This window comes from Apostichopus japonicus, chromosome 16 (genome assembly GCF_037975245.1).
Source record: "Apostichopus japonicus isolate 1M-3 chromosome 16, ASM3797524v1, whole genome shotgun sequence".
Lineage (NCBI taxonomy): Eukaryota > Metazoa > Echinodermata > Holothuroidea > Aspidochirotida > Stichopodidae > Apostichopus > Apostichopus japonicus.
In genome coordinates, this window is record NC_092576.1 from 28,364,174 (window position 1) to 28,386,848 (window position 22,675).

Sequence of the window (22,675 nt, forward strand, 5' to 3'; positions counted from 1 at the left end):
GATTGTGTATGCTTTACTTCTGTAGTTTATATTATTTCTTAGTAACCGTTACTTTAATTACAAAGTCTTTTCCTATGTACCAGTGAGAAAAGAAGAAAAAATGTTAGCAAGCTGCTTATGTAATGCCAAAAAAAACATGACAATGTTATAAGATTTAACTTTGCGATGCTAGCAGGATCATCTTTAGAGGCTACTGAAACGAAAATAAACAAATAAAACATTAATATACACAGATGATCTGACCGTTTGACCAAGTTAACGGTCTGCCTATCTATGTTTCTTGATGTGTTCTTAGCTTGATTCATTTTAGGTCGCCTCTGAAGGAGATCCTAATAGGACCGATACATCCGTCTCTCTAACTTCAACATAATTTCTAGCTATGTCCGCGACACAAAATAGACAGCTATAAATGTAGAAAAATGGTTGAAAAGTTGACACTATGGAAAATAATGGCTAAACTTTCATTATAACTACACTAAGGATCTAGAAAATAGCTGAAAGGTTAACAATACGGAACGTTATAGCCATACTTTTATTATAACTACACTAAAGATCGAGAAAATGGTTGAAAGGTTAACACTCTGGAAGGTTATGGCCATTGTGTTAGTATAACTTCACAATAGATCTAGCAATTAGCTGAAAAGTTGACACTTTGGAACGTTATGGTCATAGTTTTACCATAACTACCATAGTTTTACCATAACTACACTAAAGATCTTGCTTTAGTGATCTTCTTACTACCATAGCTCTTACATGAATGAGCCCGAGGGAATGTGCTCCTTAAACTTCGGTATGTGACAGATACATTTTCAATCGGTTTTTTTGGACAGTATCTAGTGATAAAAGATTCTAATTTTAAAAGAATAATAGAGTCTATAACAAAACCATATACTAGTAATAAAATTCAGAAGGTTGCAATGTAACTGGCCGTGTTTTTCTATATTAACCTAAACGGTAATAACTCGCTACTATAATTCGTGCAACCAAATTATTGTTATTATAGATATGACGCATCGGAATATCACTAGTTGTGCGGGTGATATGACTTGGTAAAAGTTGCAACTAAACGTTAAGTACGGTTTTAAGGAAATGTTGAACAATAACAAGATCAGGCAAATTTAAGCTACCCAACTAAAGCTAAAAGAAAAGAAAACTACAATGTGTAATTGATACTTTTGGGAGCCGCCTATAGTATCCGCATCATGACTTTAATGCTTTCTCAAGCACCTTCTGTAGTCTTTTCCTCCGAGCCAGTCGCAAATGCCTCCCTTGTTCTTGCCGCATCTTGCAAAATCAATTTCACAGTACCGACTATAGAAGTGGTCAAAATCCAGTGTACAAATTCCTTTAGTTTTATCACAGTAGTCGTATCGCCCGCATATCTGATTTGAAGAAAAAGCAAATACAAAAATATGTAAATATAAATTGTTGGTTTTGCGACTAAGTAAACAGGTACTGTGATTAACTTGTAAATTTATTCCATGTCTGCCTGAATATAATATTGACGTCACACTGTTTACGAACCAGACACATTTTGTAACAGAAACCCCCATATTCGATTTGTTATACGACTGAGAAATAAGTTACTGCGATGTACAAGTGATTTCATTCCATGTTTACCCGTATAATATTGTTGAGGTCGCACTTTCTACATCGTTCATGGTAAGTTTCAGCCGAGTCTTGATTTTAAACACGCAGTATTTAATAATCAACATCGTCGACGTAACCCTATGACAAGGTCTCATGCTTTTGATAACAAACTTACTGAACATTCATTGCAGTTCTTCCTATACTGACGTTTCAGCCCTTTAAACTGTCGCTTGGTGATCTGATTAACGGTCCTGTAATATCCGCATACTCCGAGTGTCAACTGGTCATTAATCACATCGCCTATAAAGATGAGCCAAAAACATGGTTACGTATAAGAGCACATCTCACGATATAATGTACATACTGATGTAAGGTATTAAAGAAAAAATAAATGCTAGGTCACAAAGAATTATTACTATAAGTATATACACCAAAGCTTCATAACCTTTCTTAGTCACCCTATACACTCCTGGGTTATGTTTAGTTATATTTTAATTATACGTCACATATTCCTTCATCATGAAATTATCATATTTAAAACCGTGCGTAGAGAAATGGTTTCAGATGGGGGAGTCGTACTTTGCTTTTTAACAATCGTTAAACTGTTAAATTTATGACCGCTTACAATTTGTTTGAATGAACCATCTTACGCTCACAATTATACTATTTTGTTAGAAGAGTAGAAAGGAGCGGTGCAGCAATGTAAAAGGACCCTCGGGGTGTCCAAATTCAAACACACACAACAATTGTTGGATTTGGGTGACATTTCATTTGTACATTTTGCACCTCAACATGCCCGGATATGACACTATCAAGCTTTCCGTTAATCATTTTTAGGACAGGCTTTCCCTGTGTCCTATAGAGGATTTCTTTTAAATGTCCATTTATGGCCAGTATAACTGGAAAAATGTTAAGTGTGTTTATTTATTTTTCGATTTTTGTCACCCTGCTGGAAGCGGTTGTACCGCATAAGCATGTTATAAATGAATGTACCGTACCCAACGATTCTAATTAATACCCAATGTGGGCCAAAAATAATTAAATTTAACCAACATCAGTGACAATTTGTCCTATAATAACAGATGTATACTCAAGCGCTTTTGAAATATTTTTTTTATGTTTAATTTTATTGGCTGTGTTTAAGGCCCCCGCTCCCCTACCCTTGCTCCCTCCCCGAGTACATCATTTCGTGGTGTCTGCTAACGATTATTATGCAGAGAAAGAATATATTTGTTTTCTTTTTGTTCTTTTCGGAATACATCTTAGAGCCCTAATGGTGTCCAGGAGCATCCCTCCTTCCCAGTAGCTGCAAGGTATCCAGATCTGTTTGTTGTCTCGTAGCGAGTTCAAAGCAGAAAACCACATCTCAGAGATAATTTAAATTTCAATGGAGTGTATTTAAAAGTCCCTGTATTCTCCAGGGACTGATATATCGTAAACCTAACGTTCTAACCACCAGGCAACGAAAGACAGTTTAACCACGTAATCTCAAAGTATTCTCGTTAGCACGAAACCACATCATGTGATGTCGCAACTTCCACACGGTCATTTTCCTTTTGTACCAAATGTGTGCGGTATTTCATTTCACTACCGGGCATATGTTATTGGGTTTTTTTTGTATAACGTACAAATATGGGCATTACTGTTTTTTTAGTGTCACTGTTTGTTCTAACAATATTCAATATATATACAAATATTGTAGCCACTCCTATTGAGGGGAAAAGGAACAGTGTTTTTCACTCTTACCCATTATCACATAACTGTAATTTATAGCAAGTCCGACGAAGCAATCAAGCGTTTCACTGTGTGTGACTATCTCGACCGTAGTTCCCTTGGCAGTCAAACCGTTTCTTTTATAACTCTTTTCGATATCCACGGTGTAGACAATCTTCTTTGCGTCAGGTGCTGATAGTTAGAAAAACAAGGCAGTAAAAAGACTATGCTGTAAAATAATTTTAATCTACCTTGCCAAGTTTACGCAAATACAGGTCAATGATTGCTTGGGAAAAGGACGAGGAAGGAGCAGTTGGTTGGGGATCATTCCTGTTAGACGTATCGAAGATTGAACAGTGGCATAGATCAATATTGTGCAATTCTTCTTTTTTTCAATACCACTGGTCTGATTGATTTTCTTCTTTTTGCTATAAAGAAACCACTAACAACCGGTGTATTTATCACTTTCATCTTGTCAACCTTGCTGATGGTTTTGATCTCTAATCTTTTCATGGCAAATTCAGGAAAATAAGTAAACGTAGAGAATTCTGTTTTCTTAAAGGGAGATACAAACATTTTTTTGGTACTTTTGATAACCAATCACATGACCAATTATCACGATTGAGTACCCGAGAATTGTTTACTTTTTATTTAAACAAGTTGATACTACGTATATTTATGTAGTAGAATATTCACGTTAACCCAATATTTTCTTCATCTGGCGTATTCAAAAACAATGAATACGCTAGTTTTGTGTTACCAATCCCTCCTTACTATTGCGGTTGACTGTTTTACAGTAAGAGTATAGGTTGACAGTCGGTAAGTTGTAAGATTATTATTCCAAGCCCAAGCTATTTATTTCTGAATTTGTGTACACTGATCACGTTAAGTACACTCTTGAAAAGGATTCATTATGATTTTGCTATTGTTGTATTTGAGAATCAATGTATTACCCATACCGATCAAGACCTCGCAGAAAAAAAAAATGAAAAACTTGAGATGAATAAATAGACATGTAAAGTATTGTCGCTGAATACTATGAGTGTTTGAGTGGTTTCAGTAATAAAAATGATGACGAGAGCATCAAATGTGTTACCATTTTCAGACGATTGCTTTCTGTCTGACTGGCCAAACTTACATTTATCAGAACTTGACAGACGAGGTTGGTTGTAAATCAAACACTGAAAGGATGCACTGAACTCTTGGGCACCTCGTGCTAACGTGTAACACAACCACACATGCTACTTTCGTTTAGCATGATGTTTTACCACCCATGAACTTTACACCCGCCCTGATGAAATTCTCTAAATTTAACCAAAGAGTATACTAATATTTATTAACAGAAATGTCAACCTCGCAACGACTTGATAACCTTTCTGTAACACGTCGACGTTTCTAGGCGTGTTCTCTTCTACATTAAGTTTTAGATAGACCAAATATTAACAATAATAGTTGTAAGATTTCATCGTCAAATCTTTAGAAATGTCATGAATATTTCGTTTTATCTCAACACAATACATAATAAGCTGTCTTTGATACTCACGACCTGTAAGATTCATGGCCGGTGGCAGGGGAGTTGTACTTTGCTGATACTGGTAATCTCTTTCGTAGTTTATAAAAGGTACATCTTGTGCTGTCACTCGGCCTCGTATGACTGTAAAATCAAGTATTATTTTATCTTTGGAGTGAAATTACACAAACGTTAAAATGACATGCAAAATGCTTCTAATGTCCAACGCAACTTTAATATAGGTATCAATTGACTTTAATCTAATTCGCTAAGGGGTTTTCATTTCACAACTGTCCGGAAAAACAAGCGTTTGACAACTTTGGAGAAATTCGGATATTGGATATCAGTTGAACATGATTTATTTGTTCAACCTTTTAACCAGCTGGTTTCGTTGTAGGTTTCAATAACTCTCAAATACGTTCCTACAGTAACTATGTTTGTACTAACGTTGCCGCAGGTTTACTTTGCAAAATTTGAGATTCCATACAAACAGATATCAACACTTGAATGAGTTAAGAAGTCTTTCCTTTTGCACATAGTCAACACACAAACTCGCCCTACTTTACACCTGCAAGTCTAGCCGATATTCGTATCGCCATGTCATATTAATATAAATAACAAATTAAGTGTTGGAGGTAAAGACATTTTATATGAAAATTGCGTGTTTTCATGAGATAGTCTACATTCCTTTTCACTTTCATCTAATAACGTGGTTATAGTCTTGGCATTGCAGCAAGTTAACCTAGTCTACTCAACTTAATATGGCAAAAAAAATATGACTAATTGGATGCTTGTGATAGTACACTAGTTCAATGCATCAAAATATCTACACAATATTTTTGATTATGTAAGGTAAATTCCCTAAGAAATACTATAGAGTAAATACTAATTTTAAACACACACCGACTAGTTTTTAAATTACGCTGTATCTCGAATTATGGGCATCAAACTATATAGACATTCAGATGCATGATTTTTACAGTTCACCGATGCGCTCTTTGAAAGAAGCAATCAATTTCTTAAAGCAGCTTGTTGAGTCTGTTGGCAATTTTCCAAGCCTGTTGAATATAACTGAAGATCACGTTGCGATTGATCACTCAGTAAATCACCTCGATTTTTCCACCAAATGAATATTCATTTGATAGTAACTATAGAACTTTTATTTAATGTTATCATTATGCCGTCTAGAAAGCTTTCATAGTATCAAAGTAAACACATTTCAAGACTACATGGGAAACTGAAAGTTGTTTTTTGGAATTTTGCTTCACGTTTTCTTAAATGAAAGGTAGCAATTAGTTAAGTTGATGACGTCTATTTGATACGAGAGTTTTAGCATGAAATAGTATCAAATATTGAAATACCGACTCAAAAGCTGCTTTTAAGGTCACATGAAATTACCTCTTACTTTAAGTTTTTTAAGACCTCACCATAACAACATTTAATTTAGCTATTTATTTATTCAGACGGCCAACCAACGTATTTTGGATCATCGGACCGGTTAAACACACAACATGCATCCAATATAAAGCATAACGCATATCACCTAGAGTAATATCATTAGAGTATCTGTCACACATAGTACGAAGGATAAACTGATTAAATACATTACTCACCATAGTCAGCTGCACAATATACCTCTTGAGGATGCAGTAGTACACATGTGCAGCACTGTATGTTACGAATGCTGTACATTACAAGTACAACACTCAGTACGCGGGAGAACCACATCGCCTTTGGCATCTTCTATAACGTCTCAGAGAGATAAATCTACTTATTAATATTTTCGGGCAACTCTAGTCTTGAGTCGTCAGCAAAAACGCATTGGTTTGCCGCAATCATGCACAAGGTTATTATGTGCCAAAGTACTTGTTCAACAACCGATTAAATTTCTCCCTTACCAGTTAGTGCATATTCTGTTACATAGAAGAAAAAGAAAACACATCGTATGGCTAGCGAGAAATGAACACAACCTGGGGCTTCATTTGAATTGTTACGACGGTACAGGAAAAAGAAACAAATGTGATAAATGTGAAATTCGAAATGAATGCACTAGTAGTTGTGAGGATTCATCCTACATAAGAAAGATCAAAACAAAATATTCGTCCTTATATGTTAGCGTAATAGCAGGTAGCCTTATTACATGTTGTAGTATCATTGGATCCCCCTCGGTGCATAGCTAAATGTTATATGAGTATATCTCAAGAAAAATTCAAGTAAACGACCGCAAAAAATACATCTGGATTTTCAGACGAAATACAACAATTATTTTGAAAACTTTGAATCTTAAACGATATACCCAATTATGTTATTAACGTAGATGTTTCCACTAATTACTAAGTCTATATAATAAAGCTGGATTTTCTATCGATATACCAATTATTTTGATAAACCACACAGCCGCATATATATATACAAATAGATGCATACGCAAAAGCCTAAAACTTAGCTATAATGCTCAGTTTCAGTTGGTCAACAGCTCACACACCCATTCTTTTATAAACTCGTACCCCATTGTCATTTGTGCTCTTGTTTGCGTCTAACTTCACAGGCAAATATTCTGAACTCTCGCGAATGCACGGTTTGGCTCATTGCGCTCTTGTTTCAACACATTTCCTGTATAACCCTGGCGACAAAAGATTTGCGGGTATATCGAAAACGTTCGAGGCAATAACATCACACCACATATGATAAAGCTCAGCTCCGTTACATTCTAATATACATTTATTAAGATGAACACAATCGCCGTCGCGTCTAGGTTTTAAATGGCGATGAAAAATCTAATCGACTATGGACATCAACTGTCATTTTTGTCCTTGCTGAGTTTAATCCATCCCCCGAAGTGACGGGGGTGGATTAAACTCATCCCCTTGTAGACTTCAAGTTACTCGCCAGCTGGGATGGGTCCTGAGGGAGAACCCCCGGAAGCTCCGAGAAAATAAGCTCATGTTTAAAGCATATGACTTTCATTAGCATGTCACACCTTTTGATCTAGGATGGGATCTGGGGAGAGCGAGTGGGAACAACACTTCTTGGGGGGGGGGGAATATTTATATTTTTTGCAAAATCATATTGCCAGGTTTTGCAATGTTTTAGGGACCATATGTTACATCCCACCTTGGTGACGTCAAATGCATTAAAGCTGCAAACCAAACTCAGGCCCAGCTCGTGGCCGGGAACATGGGAGGAGGCCCAAGTCGGAGTCCAGAATGCTATGCGACAATGAATGTCCGTCAAGTACCAGCGGTATAGGTTAAATGAACTCGAGCGAGTTGCTCCCGGTGGGGTCTAGGTAGTGGTGCTCAGATGACCTTCAATGAGTTAAGACCCTGAACGTTTAAAATTTCCAGTGGCATCAAGGGGCCTAGGTAAGAGCTTTTGTGTTATGTAACAGTGTCCTTGCATTGTTACGTATAATGGCAATGGTAGCTCTTAGGCATAATGGAGACAAACACTGTATCATACGTAAGGTAGGTATATATTGTAGGTCTACATCTCCAGGAAGCGTCATTGATCACATGCATACACATACACAAGAAGAGAATGTCAGGAAAGTTTATTTCATCATATAACATTTTCAAACATAAACAGAAAAGTTACAGCATGAACATAATGTCTGGACATAATGAAGAAAGGTAAATTGAGAAGGTATAACCTGACATTAAAGTTAGCTATACCATGGTGACTCATTATATGTTGATTTAGATGTGATCACATGGTCTAAGATGGGGCGAAGCGGCTGTCTGAATTGGTCAGCAGACAGCTTGCACAAGGGAGAAAAAGGATTGTTACTTATGATTGAGCAAAAGCACACGTTATATATTCGTACTTGACAATCATCTACGAGCTTCTACTAACACAAAGCTCACTTTACTTCCCACATGAACCACCCCTAACTCCCTCCCTCTTTCTCCAGTTTTTGGTACATTACCGCCCTTTTGACAAGCTCTGTACCACCTAACCAAATGAATGAAAATATCGCTCTCTCCCACCGCACCAGTACGCGACGCGGAATTGGGTACACCGCGCCCGGGTACCACAAGATGGGCGAAACAAAAAGATTAATAACGGTGACTTTCCCCAAGATCGAAAGCCAGCAGGTGTCAAAGTTTTTGAGCCTGCTCTCAAATACCCTAGCCTTCTCGTTGCAGGTGACATCACAATGTGTATCCGTAGCCGAACCATATACCATTAATTTTGATATTCTGATCCTACCAAGACGCACCGAATGGTAAGTCTTTGTATCTCCAGCTACCAAGGCGAAAGCCCTTTGTTTTGTTCGGATTCAACTTTGCCCGGTAGCTCTCTCAAAGTTAGATAAATTCTGCGAGAGGGCACGAAAGGAGCCCAGACTCGAAACAACACACGTGACGTCATCTGCATTTTGAACGCATTTCACTTTGGCACCCCTTAGCACAACGAATGGAACAAGTCTTTAGTCCCTTTCCAAGCACCGGAAGAGGACTCTCTTAACAAAACACAAAGTAATGGAGACAGAGGGCACCCCTGGTGCACCTCTATCTACATTAAAACGCTCTGAACAAATTCCATTTATGATCACAGAACTGAAACTTTCCTGATAAGAAACACATATCCATTTACAAAAATATGGGTGCAACTGAAACGTCTCCAATACATTCATTAAAAAACCGCGATCCACCATGTTAAAGTCCTTCTGCCGGTCAAGAAAGACCAATGAAGATGACAGATCACGGTCAATAACAAAGTCGGTCTATAGCGCTTCAAACACAAGTTCTGCTGGATGCAATGACCCTTCACTGCACAAGTCTGGAGATGACCCACAAGATGCGGCATAGCCAGTGCAAGGCAGTTGCACAAAGCCTTAGCCAGCAAACATTTAACAAGGTAATCGGACGCTCGTTATGATGATCCAAGGGGTCCTCAGACTTGGGAAGCAAAGTAATTATGCCAAACGTTGACTTTGGTTTAACAGTCCGTTCAGGAAGGCGTCTTCGAAGACGGCTCTGATGTCGGGTCCTATTATTGCCCAAAAGGTTCGGTAGAACTCCCTCGGAAGCCCGTCCGAACCCAGGGACTTGCTATTCTTTATCTTTGAAAGCGCCTTCCAAAGCTCAACAGTGGTTATTCCGCCCACTAACATATCATTGACCTCATGGGGAATAGTTTGTGAGATTCCCCTCAATATATCGGCCCGTTCCGACCAGTCGACATTGCCGCGCATAAACAAATTCGAATAATAATCTTTATACACGCGGACAATGCCGTGAGGGTCACTAACCACGGTCCTATCAGTAGTGCGCACAGATGGGACGCATCTGTCACCCGCCGATGAGCTAACAAACTGGTAAAACCTCAGTTAAGGGGGCTCCTTAGCTTTCAATGCTTAGACACGGGCCCTGACGCACCGTGGTAATTTTCATCGAGATAAGTCTGCAAAGCGATGACAGCCAAAGAGTCGTCAAACTTCACCTCCGCGCACAGCTTCGATAATTCTTCTCTCCGCCACCGTGCGCTGGTCACACAATATAGAACCGCGTAGCGTTTAATGTGGAAGTTGACACCATCCAAACATTAGGATGTAGAGGCAAAGGCCGGCTTGAAAGTTTGCTATCCATTGTACCTGGTTTCGAAACCTTGGCGGAAATTTTCCTCGCCTAGTATCTGACATTTAAGTTTCCATAGGCCCCGCCCGATCGGGAAAATAGAAGCCAGATCAAACCGTGCAACCACAGTGTCATGGTCAGCGAGCGGACAGCTCAGTGTCACGCAACTCGAACATGTAAGACTAACGGGCGCATATGCTCGATTTATTTTCGACACATCTTCCCCATTTGGCCTCACCCATGTTATACCCCGTACTACACGGGTGCATATGCCTCAAGACATCAGCTAAAAGGTGTGTGGAAGTGAATCTGTCCAGTTATGTGATCCCAGCGTCGGGACTAGCAGACACAGAAGCCCCGGATTCTGCCAAGAACCGAGTCTGAGACACAGTTTAAGTCTCCGACCATGACACATGGTGCACTACCAGGAATGAAGGAAGGCAGCGTGTCAAAAAAGTCTCGTCTATGAGAAGACCGATTGGGAGCATACACAGTACAAAGGGAGATATTACCCTGTGGATACTTGAAAAGAATGCAAAACAATCGGCACTCATGGTCCGTCTCCACCCTAGTGGCACAACCCGCCTGACGAGGTGACAGAAGGATGACAGTGCCTCAGGATGAAGACAAAGCAATCGAAGCATGCAGCTCACCACCCCACTCATAAGCCCATAGAGGGACATCTTCCAAAATGTGTGTTTCTTGCAGGCAAACGCAGTCGACCTCCATTGACTTGAAAACACACTTTCTGCATTCTCACTCCATAAGGTGGATCTGTTATCCTGCATTATTACTTTGCAACATTACTTTACACAGACTAATATGGAAGTATTAAACTAAATAAGGGGCGTGGCTATTTCTCAGCATTTCCAGAGACAGCAATGACACCATATAAGTGGAGCGCAAAAATAAAACAAGCAAGAGAAAAATCTGTCATGAGCCTTTCAGATCCCGGAAATGAAATTTTCCAGAAATTTCAAGTTGCATAAATCACTCCACTTTGTTCCAGTCATTAGAGGCGAAAAACAAAATCAAAGTTGATTCTTAAGTCAGGAGTACAGTACTTTCCACTCTGGTAGCCATTATATGTTTCTGTGTGAAAATAACACTTACTCTTTCAAAAAAACGAAATTCCAATTTAAAGTCAATTTAAAATATAACATGAATGTATGAAGACTTACAAATGATCTGCCTTTTTGCCGTACAACAAACAGCGCCCCCACATTTTTCAAGGCTTCACTGTTTAAACACACGGCGAAACACTGCGTCAGCATTTTCCCAGGTCAATTAAATTACATATATATATATATTATGGGGAAGTTCAACAATTCTCTTCTCGCTGGCTCCGATGATACCAATTTAATTACCAAGGATATTTTAGATCTCGCTGACAATTTTAAAAACAAAGACCCTCCTTTTTCGTCTGGACTTTATTAACTATTCTTGTCGCAAAACCACCATTGTGTAGATAGATAGATAGATAGATGATTTATTCAGCCACATGCATAAAAATACAATGGAAATTGTTCAAACACAAGAGCTCTAAAACAGACATGAAATTGAAAACGCATAACGATGAAACACATATAAAAAGTGATATTGCATGAGTGATAAATACCGGTAAAAACAAGGCTAAAGAAAGTACAGTAAAAACAAGGCAAAAGAAAGGAGGCATATGTAGAAGCAGTTGTTAAAGAAAATTTCCTGCCTTGAACAAGCCCATTGGGCCTCCAACTCCTCTGATAATTTCATAAAACATTCTTTAACCAGGAATAAACTACACATTTATGATTATAAACTTAGGGGTATTATCATTGGCTCTAGATTAGAGCTATGTGGGTGGAGAAGGGGGGAAAAAATACCGAGTACTGTTTTGATCTTCAAGAGCGTATTAAATCCTTTAATGTAATTCATAAGCTGAAAACTTATGATTGTTCTTTCATCTTTCATGGTCCAGACATTCTCTCCAATTTGCGTCCGTATTATGAATCCCTGTAGTATAGTGAAATGTGTAACCCATCTCTGCTCCTTGACAATCTGCCTAATGTCAATGTTCTGTCGAATGAAAGTGCTGCCAGTAGTGATGCTAAATTAAGTTCTGACGAGTGTTACTCAGCCTTAAATTCACTTAGTAAAGGTAAGAGCCCGGCAGCAATGGTTTATCAGTAGACTTTTACATACAAAACAAAAATGGTCAATCATAGCTGATATTGTAACCAATGCCTTGAACTTTGCGTATGATACCTTATTTCTTTCTGAAGCTCGCAGTGTTATTATTAAAAATAGGTTTATTGGAGAGAACATCCGTTGTATGTGAGATTTAGATTAACGTCACTGCCTTTTGTGTGTATTATTATTATTATTAGATTTTGAAAAGGTCTTTTACCGTCTTGAATGGAACTTTATTTTTGATTGCGTATATTTTTAATTTTTAACAACAGTTTCATTATATGGAGTCGAAAGTTTTATTCTAACTCCCCAGCCTGTGTTATTAATCATGGCTTTTCTTCGCCATCCTTCAAAATGCCTAGGGGAGTTTGTGAAGGCTGCCCTCTTAATCTATATATTTTATCATTTGTGTAGTGGCACTTGCTATTAAAATTAGTTCTTCTCGTATATTAAAGGTATTTCTATTTTAGGTACTAAGTGTAGACTAATTCAATATGGTGATGACACCTGTATTGTAGTAGAAGATCGTACTTACAACAGCTTATTTATATATAATTATGGGAAATTCAACATTTCTCTTCTCGCTGACTCTGATTTTACCAATTCGATTACCAAGCATATTTTAGATCTCGTTGAAAATTTTATAGACAAGACCCTCTTTTTCGTTTGGACTATATTGAATATTCTTGTCGCAAAACCACCATTGTGAACAGTGAAAACAAGGCAAAGAAAGGAGGCATATGTGGAAGCAGTAGACTTATTCAATGTGCTGATTACATCTATATTGTATTAGATGGTACTGACAACAGCTTAAAGGCCACAGTTGATATTTTGAACATTTAGGGGCTTTCTTCTGGTTTGAGAGTAAATTATGACCAGTCTAATATTTTCCCGTTATTTTCCCTTGCTTCTCAGAAACCCCGTGTTTCTTTTTGTGTTGACATTATGTCGTGGTCTTGAGCATCACATTTGATAACTGTCATGATAATCTTTTTCGCCTTAATTATTCCCTAAAGTTATCACGTCTAAAATATATTTTAAACCTGTGGTCCGCTCGTGGCCTTACCTCTGTAGGCAAAATTTAAATCTTCAAATCAGTTTGTCTTCTCGTGCCAGATCCTTACTGATCACCCCGCTCCCTTTATCAACAAGTTAGAAAACTTTTTTTGGCTTCGCTTGGGGTGGTTAACCTGATCAAGTTAAGCGTAAAACGGTCATTGCTACTAGTCACCCTACTAGTAGTCACCCTACAAACGGTCACCCTACTAGTCTGGGTGACCTAAGGGCAATCCATATTCATTCTTTTATCCGTAGCTTGAAATGTGTGTGGGTAAGACGATATACTGAACAGGTACATGCAGATGGAAACGTTTTTCTTGACCTTTTTTTGAACAAATATGGCAAGCATCTTCTTTTTAAATGTAATTATTCTTGTAATGATATTGTTATTCCTAATTCATTTATTAATGATGTCTGCTCTGTTTGGGCTTATAATAATATTAGACCTGTAGAAAATAATTCACATTCCAAAATTATTTCGAATAACTCCAGTATCAAGGTAAATAATAAGACAGTGTGTTACAGCTTTATGTATAACAAGGGTGTTATAACCATCAATGATCTGATAGATGACGACTATATACCTTTAAGCTTTGTTAACTTTAAACGTATTTATTCTAGAGAAGATTTCCCTTTCACCTTATTTTATGGCCTCATTTCTGCTATCCCCAGGCACTGGAAGAATAACAGGACCCCCACTGTTTCCCATGTTTTGCATACCACCCCTTTTGACAAGATTCACTGTACTCCTTTCCTCTCCAGGTGTTTTTACAAGAAGTTAGTTAAATCTTTCATTTCTTCTCCCTACTTGTGAGAATAAATGGACCCGCTCCGGGTTTTTTTATTTAAGTGATGAACAGTGGCAAAATATTTTTTCTTATTCCCTTCCTCTCCTTAAAAGAATCAAAAGTTCAGTATTTCCAGTTCGTTTTATCTATCGCATCATTCTCACTAATTACCTTCTTCTCCCGTATGCAAATTAAGGATAATGCTCTATGCACATTTTGTAAGAGATGTGTAGAGACTATTGATCATCTCTTCTGGGTTTGTAAGATAACCTCCAGCTTTATTCTGCATATGGAGCAATGCATTTTATGGGAACAGTTTGTCTTTTTCAAAGTACGATCTCTTTTTTGGTTATAATTTCCCATATAATTTATGAATCTTACATCTGAAGTATTATATCTTCAGTAAAATGTTGACCTCGGAGCCTTTTAGTTTACATCAGTTTCTGGACAAGTTTTAGTTTCTCCTGCAAGTAAAAAAGAACATCGCTAGCGGTGGTAGCACTTAGCAATTTTCTTTCAATGACTATGAGAAAGCTTTTTAGAACGGTCCCTTTCTGTTAAATTAATTTGCTCCTTCTCCAATTCCATTGAATTATGTCTATTACATTAAGATCCAGATTATATGTATTGTGTTGAAGTAAGAAACAAGACTACTATGTTTGTCACATATGTTTGTGTTATTATGTGACATTGAAAGAAGCAAAAACAGAAAAGAAAAAAGAACTATGATTGTTACGCTAAGAGAAATATTATGTTCATTATGTCAAATTAAGAGATATGTGAATATTGATGCATGAAATAAACAAACGAATGATAAACGAGTTGAGAACTCAAAAAAAAAATGTATCCAATATATATATATATATATATATATATATATATATATATATATATATATATATATACATATATATATACATATATATATATGTATGTGTATGTGTGTGTATGTATATGTATATATATATATGTATGAAATTTGTTTTTGTAAATTATATATATATGTATATATGTAAATATATATATATGTATATATATATATATATATATATATATATATGTATATGTATATATATATATATGTATATATATATATATATATATATATATGTATGAAATTTGTTTTTGTAAATTATCCGTTAGTATTCCAACTAATATACTCTTCATAAGTAAGTTTTCATGACCAGTATCCATCCCAGAAAGTCGCATCATGTTAATCATTGTTAATATCGCTTGAATATCATCTTAACAATTCTATCGTTTCAATGATTCAATGAAGTTGTGTGTCATCATCATTCAAGGGCATGTAAATGTGAATCTGATCCAAAAACAGTGAACCGCTGTATTTATTAAGCAAGTTTTCTGAAACTTACTCGGCTACTCAGCTTGCAGTCGGACGCAAAAGAATCGATCGATATTGCTCTTGGAAAATGGTAAATTTCATGAAAGGAAAATAAAGTATCATGAATTTAATTGTGTTTCACCAATGAAGCGTTAGATAGAGATTAGGCCGAGATAGCGGTGGAGGAGGGGGGCTGTTTCTTTGCCTGAAACGTTCCCGGTTATTTACATAACATTTACAAAACAAAAACCTCTTTGCTTCTCCACCCCACTTGCCTCTTCCCATACTTTGGTAATTCTGGTGCAGCTTCTGAAAAGAAAACATGCTCAAAGAAGACACTGAATCATTATTGATTGATTATGCTTTACTTCTACTGTAGTAGTGAAACATGGAGTGAGAAAAGAAGAAAACTGTTAGCAAACTGCTTATATAATGCAAGAAAAGACCTTTGTAGGTAAATATGAACATTTTTGGGGACTTGACGTTTCCATGCTACCAGGATATTCTTTAGAGGCCAAATGAAGCGAAAACAAACTAACAAAACATTCCAATACAAAGATGACACGATTTGTTCAAGTTCATCTGTCCATCTGTCTCTTAATATGTCCTTAGTTTGTTTTAGTTCATTATTTCCAGCAATATCCGCGACACAAAACAGAGAGTTTAAACTGTATAAAAATGGCTTAACGGTTTGACTCTCTTGAGGGTTATGGCCATACTTTTACCATTACTACACTACAGATCTTGCTAATATGTTCTTACATCTCTCCCATAGTTCTAACATTAATGAGTCTGAGGGAGGGTGCGGTTGAAACATTGGTATACAGGTACATTTTCAATTGGTTTTGTGACAGTATCTTATGATACAATATTCGAATTTTGACAGAAATTACATGACTTGAAATGATAACAACATAGATATCGCCAATAAAGCATCAGTATATCACTATGTGTGTATGTCACAAGACTTGCAACTAAACGTAAAGTAACGTTTTAAGACTAATGTTAAACATTAGCAAGATGAAAGCAAATTTAAGCTACCCAACTGAAAGCCAAAAGGAAAGAAAAGCTAAAAGAAAAGAAAACTAATTGATACTTTGGGAGCCTCCTTATAGTATCCGCATCATGACTTTATTGCTGTCTCAAGCACCTCTTGTAGTCTCTCCCTCCGAGCCAGACGCAAATCCCTTTCTTGTTCTTGCCGCATCTTGCAAAATCAATTTCACAATTCCCACCATCGCCGTAGCTGCCGAAATTGGCCGATTCCAGTGTACATATTCCTTCAGTTGAATCACAATAGTCGTATTGCCCGCATATCTGATTACAAGAGAACATCAGTAACTGATTCACGTGTGATTTTATCTCATGACTGCCTGATTATAACATTGAAGTCACACTGTTTACGGACCAGACACATTGCAACAGAAACCCCAAAAGTCAGTCGGCTGAGAAATAAGTTACTGTGGTGTATTTGTGATTTCATTCCATGATTGCCCGTATATAATGTTTTCTTCGTTCGTGGTGAATTTTAGCCGAGTCGTGTTATATAACACTTCGCAGTATTTAATAATCAATAATCGTTGACGTAACCCTACGACAAGGCCTAATGCTTTTGATTACAAACTTACGGAACATTTGTTGCAGTTCTTCTTATACTGACGTTTCAGCCCTTGAGACTGTCGCTTGGTGATCCGATCAACATTCCTGTAAGATCCGCATGGTTCGAGTGTCAATTGGTCATCCACTACATTGCCTACAAAGATGAGTCAAAAACAGGATTACGTATAAGAGTACATCTGACGATAAAATGTACGCACTGATGATAAGGTTAGTAGAGTAGAAAGGAGAGGTACAGCAATATAAAAGGACCTTAAATGGAGCGTCCAAATTCACGCATATCCAACAATTGTTTGATTTGGGTGAGATTTCTTTTGAACATTTTTCACCTCTACATGCCCGGATATGACACTATCAGGCTTTCCCTTTATCATCCTGTTGAGGATTTCTTTGGAATGTTCATTATGGTTAGTGTATCTGGAAAGAATCTATATCGTTTTATTTTTCAATTCTTGTCATCCTGCTGGGAGAATTTTTACCGCATAACCTTTTTATAAACGATTTACTGTACACAATAATTTTAAGTAATATTCTGTCTGCCAAAAATACGCTTATGAACTATTTCCGATTGTGTTCACTGTTATTGGCCGGGTTTACATCCCTCTTAACCCCCCCCCCCCCCAAGCTACACCATGGGTTGGCGTCTGCTGGCGATTATTAAGCACATAAAGAAGAATATTGGTACTCTGATTGTTCTTTGCGGAATACATCTTCGAGCCCAAGAGTTCAGGGGAACCTTCCTGCCAACACGCTGCAATGTTTCCAGAGCTAATTGTTGTCTCGTAGCGAGCTCACATTTTAGAGAGGAATATATTTGAAAGCCCCTATAGCTTTAAGGGGCTTGAACTTTTGTTAACCTTGCGTTTTAGCAACAGGTGACGAAATACATGTTAACCACGTAATCTCAATTGGAAAGAGACTACAGCGTGTGATCTCACAATTTCCAAACGCACATTTTCCTTTTTTTCTCAAAAAGGTGCGGTATTTCAATACACTATTTAGTGCCACTGCCGGGCGAATATTTTTGGGTTTGTTTTGTATCAGGTACAAATATGGACATTACTGCGTTTTTCACGTTCCCGGTTAAATCTAACAATATAATTAAATCTAATAACAATTATTGTAACTACGCCTAAAGTCTAACATCAGGACGAACGGAACCGTGTTTTTCACTCTTACCCATTATAACATAATTCTGATTGATAGAAAGATAGACGTTACAATCAAGCTTTGCATGGTGAGTGACTATGATCTCGACCGTCGTTCCTTTGGCAGTCAAACCGTTTCTTTTAAAAACCTTCTCAATATCCACGGTGTAGACAATCTTCTTCATTGCGTCAAAACCCACAGCTGAATGTAAACGAAACAAGGTAATAAAAAAAAATATTTACTGTAACATAAAGCTGACCTACCTTGCGAAGTTCACACAAATACAGGTCAATGATTGCCTGGGAATAAAGGGGCAGTTGGTTGGGGATCAAGGTGGTGGACGTATCGCAAGATTGAACAGTGACATAGATATGTGTTATGCAATTCTTCTTATTTTCAATACCGCTGGTTTGATTTTTTTCTTCTTCTTCATTACGTTATAAACAACCACTAACAGCCGATATACTTATAACATGAATCTTGTCATCCTTGCTGATCAGTCTGATCTCTAATCTTTTCATGGCAAATTCAGGAAAAGAAGTGAACGTAGATATTTTGGTTTTCTTAAAGGCAGATAACATACATTTTTGTACTTTTGATAACCTATCACGTGACCAACTATCAAAATTTAATACCCGAGGAATTTTTGTTGTTGAAATTTAAGCAAGTTTATACTGCGGATAGTTTTGAAGTAGAAGATTCACGTTAACTCAATCTTTTCTTTTACTGGCGTAGACCACAATGAATATGCTAGTTTGTATCACCAATCCCTTTTTACCATTGTGGTTAACGGTTTAATATTAAGTTTATAGTTTACGCTTGGTAAGTTATTACATTATTACTCCAAGCCCAATCTATTATTCTGTTAATTTTAGTACACTGTTTACGTTTAGTACACTCTTGAAAAGAAGCCATTATGACTTTGCTATTATTATTAATCTTGCAATCCATGTTCAAGCCCTCGCAGAAATGAAACTTTAAAACTTCATACAAATAATATACATGTCAATTGTTGTCGCTGAATAATGAGAGTGTTTGAGTGGTGTCACTAATAACAATGATGACGAGAGCATCAAATTTATTACCATTTTGAAACAATTGCTTTCTATGTAACTCGCGAAACTTACATTTTAGAACAGACAACTCTGGAATCAAACAAGATAGTATACAAATTTTATCAACAGAATTGTGTCAACCGCGAATTGTCTTCCTATGTGACCACTCGATGACCTTCTTTGTAACATATTGAAGTTTGTAGACGTGTTCTCTAATAAAACTGATTTTTTTGATAGACCACTTACAACGATTGTAAGATTGTATGATGTCATGAATATTTCGCCATATCTCAACTCTACGCAAACGATTTGTCTTTGATACTCACAAGATGAAAAATATGAAAAGTAATCAGCAATGATCCATGGTAGGGATTGACTTGGTGGTGGGGATTGACTGAGCTGGTAGTGGTAATGTCGTTCATAGTCTATGAAAGTTTCATCCTTTGCTGTCACTCGGCCTTGTATGACTGTGAAAATTTAAAACGTGAAGACTGAGTATTATTTCATGTCTCGACTGAAGTTAAACAAACGGAAAATTACAAGCAAACTGCCTCCACGCCCAATAAAACGTTAATATAGGTATCAATTGGCTTGTATCTACTTCGCTAAAGCCTTTTCATCGAGCAAATGTTGAAAATAAAAATGCTTGACAAATAATTACCTTAGATAACTTTAGAATTTGGATATCAGTTGAACATATTTTCCACCTTTCAACCAGCTGGTTGCGTTGTAGGCTTTAATTAAAGCACCCTCAAATACGTTCCTACGGAAACGTTTTGGCAATAATGTTGCAGCAGATTTACATTGCCAAATTTGAGTTTCCATACAAACAGATATAAACACTAAGATGAGACCATGACGTGTTTCCTTTTAAATATAGTAAACACACACTCGGTCTTCTTTACTTATTGCTGAAACATTTTATATTAATGGCAAATTACAAATTAAGTGTGGAAGGTAAAGACATTCTCCATGAAGCTTGCGTGCACACGGAATAGTCTATATCATACATCTTTTTTCAGTTTCTTCTAGTAAGGTGGTTCTAGTATGGTGAACTCAATGGTAAATAATTGAAATAAACAACAGTCAATGCAGCAAGTTCACCCATTTACTCAACTTAAATGAACTACGAGTTATACAAGATGCAAAACAGACTATTTCATCTGTTTAAAAACTTTTTTATCTCAAACATATTGACATCACAAAACAGCAAACATCGTTTCTTGAGGTAACAAAATGACAAATGAATGCTTGTAAAATTTCATTAGTTAAGTCATCTAAATATCTAAACCATCTCTTAGATTTTGCAAGGTATCTAAGAAATACTCAGGAATATATAAAGTATATATTAATTTTAAACACACACCAACTAGTTTTTAAATGATGCTGTATCTCAAATTATGGGCATCAAACTTGATAGACATTCAGATGCATGATTTTTTCATTTTTTATTGATACACCTCTGTAAAAGAAGACATCAATATCTTAAAGCAGCTTTTTGAGTTTGTTGGCAATTTTCCAAGCCTGTTGAGTATTACTTAAGATAACATTGCGGTTGATCACTAAGAAAATCACCTCGATTTTTCCACCAAATGAAAATTCATAGGATAGTTACTATAGAACTTGTATTCAACTTTTATCATTAAACCGTCTAGAAAGCTTTCATAGTATAAATGAAAACCAATTTAAAGACTAAATGGGAAACTCAAAGTTGTTTTCGTAATTTTGCTTCACATTTTCTTATATGAGAAGTAGCTGTTACGTTGATGACGTATACTGATATGAGAGTTACAATCAAATGGAATCCAAAATATTGCAATACTTTCAGTGGAGTGTTTTAAGAACTCACAATATGAACTGTTAGTTTAGCTATTTATTAAGCTACTTTTTCTCTCAATTACTTCAGACAGTCAATCAACGAATTTCAGATTTTCAAACCTGTGATACAGGCACAATGCATCTGGCAAAAAGCACAACACATATCACCAAAGAAATATAATTAGAATGTCTGTAAAATGTAGTATGGAGGATAAATTGATTTAATACATTACTCACCATAATCAGATGTACAGTATTCCTCTTGAGGATGCAGTAGTACACATGTGCAGCACTGTATGTTACGAATGCTGGACATTAGAAGTACAACACTCAGTACGCTGGAGAACCACATCGCCTTGGACATCTTCTATAACGTCTCAGAGAACTAAATCTACCTTTTTTGGAATTGTAGTCTTGAGTCGTCAGCAAACACGAAATGGTTTGCCTCAATCGTGTCCAACGGTATTATGTGGCAAAGTATTTGATCAACAACCGATTCAATTTCTCTCTTTACCAGTAAGTGCCTATTCTTTTACATAGAAGAAGAAAAACACATTCTAGGCTAGCGAGCAATGACAGACCTGGGAATTATGCACACCCTTTCCTCCCTGTGGTGTCATTACATTTTACGACGGTTTTGTGAATATAATAATAATTCTTCCTCATAGACTATCGCAATAGCGGGTAGCCTGACCATTGCCTAAGATGATTGGTTCTTTTACAGACAAATTGTGGTAATCGAATCATCTTAGTGCATAGCTGAATGTTAAATGGGTGAAAACTTCAAGTTATCGACAGCAAAAAATGATCATCGATCGATATACCCATTTAATTTGAGAAATCTGGATTTTCAACCGAAATACTAAATAGTTTGATAAACCTGGAATCTTGAACAATTACCCAATTATGTTATTAACGTGGATGTTTACACCAATTACCCAGTCGATATGATACAGCTGGATTTTCTATCGATATACCAATTATTTCGATAAACCTAAATTATAGACTAATATTCCCGGTCCTAGTTGTTTTAATAAGCTTTGAGTTTGAACGATATATCCAGTTATTAACAAATTTTGGGTTACTAAAGTTAGCCGTCATAGAACAGCCGTTTTTAGCAGTACGCATAGATAGATAGACCGACAGACCGACAAACAGATAGGTAGAGAGATATTCAGATAGATAGTTAGATAACCCCCCAAAAAACTTAGCTATAATGCTCAGTACCATCTGTTCAATAGCTCACACCCCCAATTTGTACACCATTGCCATTGCCATTTGTG

The 22,675-nt window shown here is 36.7% G+C and overlaps 2 protein-coding genes across 3 annotated transcripts; both read right to left on the bottom strand.

Annotated features, from left to right (window-relative positions):
- On the bottom strand, positions 1-6,662 carry LOC139981974 (metalloproteinase inhibitor 3-like). Its single transcript, XM_071994433.1, has 5 exons — positions 6,427-6,662; positions 4,847-4,957; positions 3,337-3,495; positions 1,766-1,890; positions 1-1,382 (listed from the first exon to the last, which is right to left on the bottom strand). The coding sequence occupies exons 1-5, from the start codon at positions 6,551-6,553 to the stop codon at positions 1,209-1,211; spliced, it is 696 nt and encodes a 231-aa protein (XP_071850534.1). The 5' UTR covers positions 6,554-6,662; the 3' UTR covers positions 1-1,208.
- A 9,437-nt stretch (positions 6,663-16,099) lies between these two features.
- Positions 16,100-21,846, bottom strand: LOC139981967 (metalloproteinase inhibitor 3-like). 2 transcript variants are annotated; one of them, XM_071994426.1, is made up of 6 exons: positions 21,630-21,846; positions 19,901-20,041; positions 18,550-18,720; positions 17,382-17,506; positions 17,045-17,070; positions 16,100-16,975 (listed from the first exon to the last, which is right to left on the bottom strand). In XM_071994426.1, exons 1-6 carry the CDS (start codon positions 21,754-21,756, stop codon positions 16,885-16,887), a joined length of 681 nt encoding a protein of 226 aa, XP_071850527.1. In that variant the 5' UTR covers positions 21,757-21,846; the 3' UTR covers positions 16,100-16,884. The 2 variants fall into 2 exon arrangements, with proteins under 2 accessions (XP_071850527.1, XP_071850525.1); XM_071994424.1 differs by having other exon boundaries at positions 16,100-17,070; positions 21,630-21,840.
- Positions 21,847-22,675: the final 829 nt, after the last annotated feature.

Excerpts from the sequence above, each read along its gene's own strand:
- LOC139981974 (XM_071994433.1), bottom strand. The coding sequence starts at position 6,553 with ATGCCAAAGGCGATGTGGTTCTCCCGCGTACTGAGTGTTGTACTTGTA. Across the intron at positions 4,958-6,426 it reads ATATTGTGCAGCTGACTATG|TCATACGAGGCCGAGTGACA; the intron begins GTGAGTAATGTA and ends TTGATTTTACAG. Across the intron at positions 1,891-3,336 it reads TTACAGTTATGTGATAATGG|GCGATGTGATTAATGACCAG; the intron begins GTAAGAGTGAAA and ends TCATCTTTATAG.
- LOC139981967 (XM_071994424.1), bottom strand. The coding sequence starts at position 21,756 with ATGTCCAAGGCGATGTGGTTCTCCAGCGTACTGAGTGTTGTACTTCTA. Across the intron at positions 18,721-19,900 it reads CTTTTCATATTTTTCATCTT|CTGTGGGTTTTGACGCAATG; the intron begins GTGAGTATCAAA and ends GTTTACATTCAG. Across the intron at positions 17,507-18,549 it reads TCAGAATTATGTTATAATGG|GCAATGTAGTGGATGACCAA; the intron begins GTAAGAGTGAAA and ends TCATCTTTGTAG.